Source organism: Oncorhynchus mykiss, chromosome 13 (assembly GCF_057628025.1).
Source record: "Oncorhynchus mykiss isolate SJ-2025 chromosome 13, ASM5762802v1, whole genome shotgun sequence".
NCBI lineage: Eukaryota > Metazoa > Chordata > Actinopteri > Salmoniformes > Salmonidae > Oncorhynchus > Oncorhynchus mykiss.
In genome coordinates this window covers 50706608-50716807 of record NC_143034.1, presented here as the reverse complement: position 1 = coordinate 50716807, position 10200 = coordinate 50706608, and the positions used below count along the sequence as shown (strand labels likewise).

At 47.3% G+C, this 10200-nt stretch overlaps 2 protein-coding genes across 4 annotated transcripts; one reads left to right on the top strand and one right to left on the bottom strand.

The window, feature by feature from the left end:
* Nucleotides 1-1052: 1052 nt before the first annotated feature.
* LOC110486379 (retinol dehydrogenase 8) lies at nucleotides 1053-8487 on the top strand. Of its 3 annotated transcripts, XM_090196494.1 has the most exons (7): nucleotides 1053-1265; nucleotides 2588-2744; nucleotides 2881-3042; nucleotides 5601-5780; nucleotides 5897-5990; nucleotides 7233-7416; nucleotides 7556-8487. In XM_090196494.1, exons 1-7 carry the CDS (start codon nucleotides 1107-1109, stop codon nucleotides 7769-7771), a joined length of 1152 nt encoding a protein of 383 aa, XP_090052620.1. In that variant the 5' UTR covers nucleotides 1053-1106; the 3' UTR covers nucleotides 7772-8487. The 3 variants fall into 3 exon arrangements, with proteins under 3 accessions (XP_090052620.1, XP_036797007.1, XP_090052621.1); XM_036941112.2 differs by lacking the exon at nucleotides 1053-1265 and having other exon boundaries at nucleotides 1338-2744; XM_090196495.1 differs by lacking the exon at nucleotides 1053-1265 and having other exon boundaries at nucleotides 1966-2744; nucleotides 2881-3029.
* Nucleotides 8488-8570: 83 nt separating this feature from the next.
* LOC110486381 (microfibril-associated glycoprotein 4) lies at nucleotides 8571-10171 on the bottom strand. The gene is made up of 5 exons (XM_021557923.3): nucleotides 9912-10171; nucleotides 9616-9819; nucleotides 9304-9400; nucleotides 8994-9161; nucleotides 8571-8854 (listed from the first exon to the last, which is right to left on the bottom strand). The coding sequence occupies exons 1-5, from the start codon at nucleotides 9915-9917 to the stop codon at nucleotides 8607-8609; spliced, it is 723 nt and encodes a 240-aa protein (XP_021413598.3). The 5' UTR covers nucleotides 9918-10171; the 3' UTR covers nucleotides 8571-8606.
* Between the last annotated feature and the right edge of the window lie 29 nt (nucleotides 10172-10200).

Sequence of the window (10200 nt, the reverse complement as noted above, 5' to 3'; positions counted from 1 at the left end):
GATCAAGGACTTGACTTCCCTGTGTCCCAGCAGGACTTGAATATCTTCCCCCTCTCTCCTCACAGCACTCTTAGCCACCACATCGGACTTCTCATTACCCTCCACACCCACATGGGCGGGAACCCAGCACAAGCTCACCACCACTCCCATCCTCTCCAATCACATTAACAGCACCATCATCTCCACAAACAAGTCTATCCTTTCCGACCTGCCAGTCTTCACACTACCCAAAACTGCAGCTGAATCAGAGCAGATCACCACTCTGAGTGGTTTCACCTCATCCACCCATCTCAAACCTATAATAATGGTCATCAACTCGTCCGCATATACTGACACATAATAATTTAACTGCTTACATACACTAACATTGAAATCTGAGATATACACCTCTGCCCCCAGCCTACCACTGACTGGATCATTTGAACTATTTGCATATATCATAAAAAAACTCTACACACCGTCTCACGTCACCAAATTCTCTCCTGCCATCAATCATGTCCACATCTACACTTGGTTAAGGAAACAGCCATGGAGGAACGTTCCCCAATGTATTTGCAGGCCCTCTCCCTCTCTTCCCCAGTCCATACTCTACCACCTTCTGCCCGATTGTCCACCAGTACGCCCTCTGCTTACCCAGTCCTCGCTCCCAGCATTCCCCAGGTGCCATGACCGCAGGATGTCCTTCTGAACTCCCTTTCAACCTCGCCCAGTACACTAATGCAAGTTTGTCCCTCCTTATCCAAGTTTTAATGAGGAAGTGTATGTAAACGTTGGACTGCAACTGTATTTCTATTCTTCCTACACATTCCAATTCCTGTATCTCCAATATTCTGTATGCCAACCCCTCTTTAACGAATGTAGCACAACCCCCACCGTCCCCACCACTCTGTCACATCTAAGCGAACTGAATCACGGAATCACCAGCCCCCTCTCCCAAACCAACGATTTAAAACCTAATGTAAATTGCCGACGAAGAACTACAACTCCCAGTAGAGCAGCCACAGTTTGCAAAATGACATGACCCAGTTAGGTCATCCGGCTAGCGGCTGCTCGGTCGTCGTTATGTGACTGTTCACTTTGCTTTAGCGTTGGTTAGAATAACCTACATGTTTACACGTTGCTCTAAATTGGCAATCTTTACATATATATATATATATATATATATATATATATATATATATATATATATATCTGTATTAGATTACACATATACGTGGGATATATACCTGCACCGTAGCAACTGCGCACTATTTCCCACACTACAGGTTAGTATACCGGTAGACTATAGCCATTTATAACGGCTGTAACTGTAGCCTGCTGTAGCTGTATTAACCTGCACATGGGGCATTTGAGAAAGCAGCACCAAGCAACCTTTTTTTTGTCATTGGAAACAACGCAGCTGGCAACTTCTTCAACTTTGTGTTGCAGCCTTTTAGGCTGACCAGAACTTGCATAACTGTCACTATTACATTATAATTCAGCAATAAGGACAGAGGGGGTGTGGTATATGGCTGTTCTTATTATTTGTGACGCAACGCAGAGTGCCTGCATACAGCCCTTCACCGTGGTATATTGGTCATATATCACAAACCCCCGAGGTGCCTTATTGCTATTATAAACAAGTTGCCAACGTAATTAGATCAGTAAAAATACATGTTTTGTCATTCCCATGGTATATGTCTTATACACCACTGCTGTCAGCCAATCAGCGTTCAGGGCTCGAACCACCCAGTTTATAATATGATGTAATGTATGTGTGTATGCTATGTACTTAAATATTTATATTAGAAATGTATTTAGATTTGTAAAGTGGTGCAGACCCGTTGTCATTAAAAAATTTGCATTTGTAAAGCCCAGCAAAAATACTTAAGTGATTGAAATTAATGTAGGGGGCTGAGGAGAGGCTTTGTTACTGAAATCCACATAGCCATCCATATAATGAACTTTACCCTCTAGAGTGAAATTAAGCAATCAGCAGCAGGCTACTGACATCTGAATGAAGTGGGGCAAGCAGCGACCCCACAGACCCGTTGTACCAATCGGTTTGGTCGTACAGCATAGACGGGTTAGCTGACAACGTCACGAAAACGATGGGCGCGCTTCCATGTGGCGTGTTGTTGTGACTCTGGATGACCAGATTGCTAGCAAAGCTGACAAGAGACTGCCATGTGGGAAATCGGAAGTGGATCGTTTCATCTTGTTCTTTATACCATCTCTTGTTTTGAGGTGTTTTGATTGATTTCATGTCAATGTTAATATGGCTAAAATTCGCTAGCTAGCTAACCAACAACTGTAACGACGTATTTGAGAGACAACAACTGCAAATTGATTTATGTTTTCAACAAATATTGTAAACGAAATATAGTTTACATGTTGTCAACAAAAGCCAACAACGTCAGTTTTGCCCCATAGTTGCGCACGTGTCGGTTTTGTTGCTAAATAGCCAACCCGTCAATGGAGCCAATGCGTTCCCAGTATAGACGCATAGGATTAGCCTTCTAATCTTTGAACAAAGCACCTGCTTCACACACTGGCCGTGACCGCAAGGTTGACTGGTCACTAAGGTCCATGCATTCCAACTGCAAAGGACTCTGGGAGAGTTGCAGAGAATCCAGTTTCAATCAGGAGCAACTGTAGCTGCCGTGAGGTATCCATGGGGACCAGGAGGGTGCTGGTGACAGGCTGTTCCTCTGGGATCGGGATGGCTGTGGCTGTACGACTGGCCAAGGAGAAGGGATTCAAAGGTCAGAGAGGCACTGAACCCTTGATTGTAAAACATTGTGGTTTTCATAAATTAAATTGACAGTTTGACATGCTCAACCCCATCAGTTGAGATGCAATGCAAGTGTTGTTAACTTGCAGTGTGTCTGTGTGAGGCAGTGGTTGCCACCATGAGGGACCTAGAGAAGCGGGAACCCCTGGAGAGAGTGGCTGGGGACACCCTGAACAGATCCCTGGAGATCAGACAGCTGGATGCATGCTGTGAAGACTCCATCAGAGAGTGTGTGGACAGCCTGCAAGACAGACAGGTGGATGTACTCGGTGAATATTAGGCTTCCACGCATGCACGCTCGAACGCACGCACAAATATAACACAAACACACATTGATACTGACTCTTCACGCACACACACACTCACATGCAATAATCATATACACTGCAGCTACTCTGTTTATCAAATGTCCTGATACATTACCCCTAGTCACCTTACCCCTATACATTTCTAACCCTACCACTCTAGTATCCCTGCACATTGTAAATATGGTTTTGGCACTGACCCTGGAACTGACCCAGTATACAACCTACTGACCCTGTATACAGCCTACTGACCCTGGAACTGACCCTGTATACAGCCTACTGACCCTGGAACTGACCCTGTATACAGCCTACTGACACAGGATTTGACCCTGTATACAGCCTACTGACCCTGGAGCTGAACCTGTATACAGTCTACTGACCCTGGAACTGACCCTGTATACAGCCTACTGACCCTGGAACTGACCCTGTATACAGCCTACCGACCTTGGAACTGGCCCTGTATACAGCCTACTGACCCTGGAACTGACCCTGTATACAGCCTACTGACCCTGGAACTGACCCTGTATACAGCCTACTGACCCAGGATTTGACCCTGTATACAGCCTACTGACCCTGAAACTGACCCTGTATACAGCCTACTGACCCTGGAACTGACCCTGTATACAGCCTACTGACCCTGGAACTGCCCCTGTATACAGCCTACTGACCCTGGAACTGACCCTGTATACAGCCTACTGACCCTGGAACTGACCCAGTATACAGCCTACTGACCCTGGAACTGACCTTGTATACAGCCTACTGACCCTGGAACTGACCCTGTATACAGCCTACTGACCCTGTATACAGCCTACTGACCCCGGAACTGACCCTGTATACAGCCTACTGACCCTGGAACTGACCTTGTATACAGCCTACTGACCCAGGTTTTGACCCTGTATACAGCCTACTGACCCAGGATTTGACCCTGTATACAGCCTACTGACCCTGGAACTGACCCTGTAAACAGCCTACTGACCCTGGAACTGACCCTGTATACAGCCTACTGACCCTGGAACTGACCCTGTATACAGCCTACTGACCCTGGAACTGACCCTGTATACAGCCTACTGACCCTGGAACTGACCCTGTATACAGCCTACTGACCCTGTATACAGCCTACTGACCCTGGAACTGACCCTGTATACAGCCTACTGACCCTGTATACAGCCTACTGACCCTGTATACAGCCTACTGACCCTGGAACTGACCCTGTATACAGCCTACTGACCCTGGAACTGACCCTGTATACAGCCTACTGACCCTGGAACTGACCCTGTATACAGCCTACTGACCCTGGAACTGACCCTGTATACAGCCTACTGACCCTGTATACAGCCTACTGACCCTGTATACAGCCTACTGACCCTGGAACTGACCCTGTATACAGCCTACTGACCCTGTATACAGCCTACTGACCCTGGAACTGACCCTGTATACAGCCTACTGACCCTGGAACTGACCCTGTATACAGCCTACTGACCCTGTATACAGCCTACTGACCCTGTATACAGCCTACTGACCCTGGAACTGACCCTGTATACAGCCTACTGACCCTGGAACTGACCCTGTATACAGCCTACTGACCCTGTATACAGCCTACTGACCCTGTATACAGCCTACTGACCCTGGAACTGACCCTGTATACAGCCTACTGACCCTGGAACTGACCCTGTATACAGCCTACTGACCCTGGAACTGACCCTGTATACAGCCTACTGACCCTGTATACAGCCTACTGACCCTGTATACAGCCTACTGACCCTGGAACTGACCCTGTATACAGCCTACTGACCCTGTATACAGCCTACTGACCCTGTATACAGCCTACTGACCCTGTATACAGCCTACTGACCCTGGAACTGACCCTGTATACAGCCTACTGACCCTGTATACAGCCTACTGACCCTGTATACAGCCTACTGACCCTGGAACTGACCCTGTATACAGCCTACTGACCCTGGAACTGACCCTGTATACAGCCTACTGACCCTGTATACAGCCTACTGACCCTGTATACAGCCTACTGACCCTGGAACTGACCCTGTATACAGCCTACTGACCCTGTATACAGCCTACTGACCCTGTATACAGCCTACTGACCCTGGAACTGACCCTGTATACAGCCTACTGACCCTGGAACTGACCCTGTATACAGCCTACTGACCCTGGAACTGACCCTGTATACAGCCTACTGACCTTGTATACAGCCTACTGACCCTGTATACAGCCTACTGACCCTGGAACTGACCCTGTATACAGCCTACTGACCCTGTATACAGCCTACTGACCCTGGAACTGACCCTGTATACAGCCTACTGACCCTGGAACTGACCCTGTATACAGCCTACTGACTTTCTTGTGTTCTTCTTATTTCTATTTTTTGTGCATTTTTGTTCTACTTGACTTAAAACTTGAACCACACTCCAATATAAACTCACTTGTACTGTACACAGTACACCATAACACATTGTCATCCATAATGAGTGAACAGGGTGTGACATGGCAGTATCTGTCTCCCTCAGTGAGTAACGCAGGTGTAGGCATGATTGGGCCGTTGGAGTGTCAAAGTATGTCTGACATGCAGGGGCTCTTTGACACCAACTTCTTTGGCTTGGTGCGGCTGGTGAAGGAGGTCCTGCCTGATATGAAGCGACGTCGAAGCGGACATATTGTGGTGATGAGCAGCATCATGGGAATTCAGGGTGAGTAGTCAGTACATAAATGCAGCTTCAGAAATAAATAAGGTGTTTACTTCCTAAACGTATCCCTATAGAATCGTACATTAAAACAAATGAATGGATTGTATTTGTATTGATAGGGCTACTCTTCAATGATGTCTACTCTGCTTCAAAGTTTGCTGTGGAGGGGTTCTGTGAGAGTCTAGCAGTGCAAGCCATGAAGTTCAGTGTGAAGTGAGTCTACATTTAAGGAGATCCAGCCACATCACTTCAGATGAGTCACACATCAGTAACTAAACCAACACTCGGCAGTAATAAGACTTTGCCCTAATGCCCCGACAGTGAACCCGCAGGTTATGTTTTCATGTAGATGATTAGCCTGAGATAGGGAATAGCTGATCGCACATGCATGTGCAAGCAGGAGGATTCCCTCAGTTAAACAGTGGTCTTTTATCTCTCCCTGCTCTGTCAACCTGTCCTTCTCCCTGCTCTGTCCTTCTCCCTGCTCTGTCCATCTGTCCATCTCCCTGCTCTGTCCACCTGTCCTTCTCTCTGCTCTGTCCATCTGCCCATCTCCCTGCTCTGTCCTTCTCCCTGCTCTGTCCACCTGTCCATCTACCTGCTCTGTCCATCTGTCCATCTCCCTGCTCTGTCCATCTGTCCTTCTCCCTGCTCTGTCCATCTGTCCATCTCCCTGCTCTGTCCACCTGTCCTTCTCTCTGCTCTGTCCACCTGTCCATCTCCCTGCTCTGTCCTTCTCCCTGCTCTGTCCATCTGTCCTTCTCCCCGCTCTGTCCATCTGTCCTTCTCCCCGCTCTGTCCATCTGTCCTTCTCCCTGCTCTGTCCTTCTCCCCGCTCTGTCATCTGTCCTTCTCCCTGCTCTGTCCATCTGTTCTTCTCCCTGCTCTGTCCATCTGTCCTTCTCCCCGCTCTGTCCATCTGTCCTTTTCCCCGCTCTGTCCATCTGTCCTTCTCCCCGCTCTGTCCACCTGGGTTTCTCCCTGCTCTGTCCTTCTCCCTGCTCTGTCCATCTGTCCTTCTCCCTGCTCTGTCCATCTGTCCCTCTCCCTGCTCTGTCCATCTGTCCTTCTCCCTGCTCTGTCCATCTGTCATTCTCCCTGCTCTGTCCATCTGTCCTTCTCCCTGCTCTGTCCATCTGTCCTTCTCCCCGCTCTGTCCATCTGTCCCTCTCCCCGCTCTGTCCATCTGTCCTTCTCCCCGCTCTGTCCATCTGTCCTTCTCCCTGCTCTGTCCATCTGTCCTTCTCCCTGCTCTGTCCCTCTCCCTGCTCTGTCCATCTGTCCCTCTCCCTGCTCTGTCCATCTGTCCTTCTCCCTGCTCTGTCCATCTGTCCTTCTCCCTGCTCTGTCCTTCTCCCTGCTCTGTCCCTCTCCCTGCTCTGTCCATCTGTCCTTCTCCCCGCTCTGTCCATCTGTACTTCTCTCCGCTCTGTCCATCTGTCCTTCCACTCTGAGGATGACTCTAGTGGAGCCTGGTCCGGTGGGGACAGAGTTTGAGAGGAAGGTGTACGAGGACGCTGAGAAGATGGACCTCGCGGGCGTAGACGAGGAGACTGCTAGGATCTTCCGTGAGATCTACCTGCCCTACTCTAGGAAGGTGTTCAACTCTCTCGCACAGACACCCGAGGAAATAGCAGAGGTAACACTCTGTTATGTCACTATCTTATATTTTGTGACTACTATCCTAGTATTATTTGGTATGCAGTCTCAACATCTCATCCTTTGGTGGCTAAATGTTAAACAGAATATACTAATCGCTCTACTATACTCTCTTGCAGCAAACACTTCAACTGATCACAGCGAAGGAGCCTCCGTTTCGCCACCAGACCAACCGTGTGTACATGCCCATGACTGCCCTGAAGCACGCAGACCCTACCGGTCGTCTACCCCTGGACACCTTTTATAAGCTGTTGTTCAAGCACGACAGTCTATTCACTGCCAGTCTGGGGCTGCTGCGCATGTTGCAGAAGAGGGCAGGGAAGAGCTCCAAATGAGCAGAAGGTTGGAGAGACAGAGTGAATAACCTGGTGAGGAGAGATAGAGCAGAAGGTTGGAGAGACAGAGTGAATAACCTGGTGAGGAGAGATAGAGCAGAAGGTTGGAGAGACAGAGTGAATAACCTGGTGAGGATAGATAGGGGGATAGAGAGAGCAGAAGGTTGGAGAGACCGAGTGAATAACCTAGTGGGGAGAGATAGGGGGATAGAGAGAGCAGAAGGTTGGAGAGACAGAGTGAATAACCTGGTGAGGAGAGATAGGGGGATAGAGAGAGCAGAAGGAGTGAGTCATTGAGTGACTCCACTCTGCAGTGCACAAGCCCCCTTTTCCTTTCTGCTAGTCATGTTTGTGTATAGAAACAACAAAAGATTACTGTTGAGACCTTCCTGATAGATCCTTAGTAAAAGATGCACGCCTCAGACCAACACGCTTCCTTGTGAACATTCTCTAACCACTCCTTAAACTATCAATGACTGTGCTCAACAAAGATGAGACTGAGATGAGACAAGTTAAGGACTGATGTTTGTGGGCCTCTAATCAAACCCGGTAACCTAGCCGTACGAACTAAGGGCTCAGTGTGTCTCAGACCAATCGGGACTCCTTCAACTGTTCCTCCAGCTTTTAGAGGATATTAGTGTGTTACTACTGTATTTTAACAGTGTAATGAAGGTTTACGGTAAGACTGGCAACACTTCAATAAAATGAGACAAAAAGCTTTTTTCCCTTCAATTTATTAGCTTTAAAATGTTTAAACTTCAGTGGCTTTCCAAATATTTTCATAATTTGAAAGGTAATATTTTTATGTGAAGTGTGAGTGTGAGGGGTTGTGAACTTATTCCACTGGCCTTATCTTCATTTCAATGGCTTTTAAAGAGTATTTATAACCTTTCCAATTCACCCAGTTGATACCAATACCATAGATTGAGTCGCCCCACAGATATACCCCGTTGGGATTGACACTGTGGCATTCTCCATACCACCATCCTCCTAGATATGATTTAGCACAGTTTGAAACGTACGTGTCCTGGTCTTTATCGAAGGTGGAGAACTTCTGCCCATTGTGTTCATCCATAGATTTTCCTGAAATGCAGAAGGGATTGTTCCACATTTCCATTTACAGTATAACTTTCTTCAGACTGTATCGACCAAGTAGTCCTTTCAGATTTGTAATACTGTTGTTTCACGGGAAAGGAGAAATTGAAATGTTCTTTAGACTCACCAGCACCTCCATCTTTGAAGCCACTTAAATGCAGCTTGTATCCTTCATGCTCAGAGTCGACAGAGAAGGAGGAGTACTGCACGTGGGCTTTAGCCCCTTCGAAGTCCTCCAGGTCCACCCTCAACTCATACTTCTTCCTCTGAGTGAGGAGATGGATGTTTTCTAGGCCTGAGGGAGAGCACAAGGTGTTGGGGGGAACATAAGACGAGGTGAGTATTAAAGATAGTAATAATACACATGAACAGACATTTAATGCATTTCGTATCTCAGCATAGACACTTCAAATGTGTCCAGTGCGTCATGCTCTTACCTAACCAGTACTCTCCAGATGCCTGCCCAAACCCACTCCTGTATTGGTCCCATCCACGGTAAAAGTTCACTGTCCCATCCTTTCTCTTCTGGATCACCTGGAATAGAGGGGCATTTTGAGATGTTCCACAGAAATGTGAGATGTTCCACACAAGGGGAATTTTTATCCATCTCTCCAGGTTGATAACGTTCTCTACTTCAAATGTTACTTGCGCAAACAACAACATGGATTGAGCCCTGAGGTAGTGGTAGTGAAACACACTGTGATGAAGCTCAAAAGGCTATAAACAAAAGGTCTAGTCACTGTACACACTGTCCATTTCCCCCCCCCAGGTTGGTCTTCACAGCCCATGTCACAGTAGACCTGGATGGGGGAGGTTGTTCCTGCAGGGTAGATGGTGTACACTCCACTGTGTCCAAAGCCCCTTCTATACACATCAGCACAATCCACTGGCATGATATCGTACGGTAGAGTATTGACTGCCACTGGGAGTAGTAGAATGAGCACATCCAAAGCCTGCAATAAATGTCAACTTTAACTTAAAGACATTATTATTATTATTATAGAATAATAATCCCCCACCCCCTATTCAAGGCAACCAATCTCACCTTCATTATTTCTCTGATAGGATAAAATGACCTTGGGAAAGTTGTCCAAAGTTGTGATCCTTCCTCGCTCCCAGAGTAACGTTGAACTGAAGGAAAATGATGAATAGCAAGGTCTTTGGAAGTTCAGGTTTATACCATTTAAACTTGTTTACTTTTGTGCAATTGCGACAGAGTGGAAATTCCACCCGACATGGGCACGAACTCACAACTCTCATCGCCGTAACAACGTACTCAAGAGGTACTGTCAATACCACTGACCCAGAAATGCTAAGGCATTCCTAAACCCAGG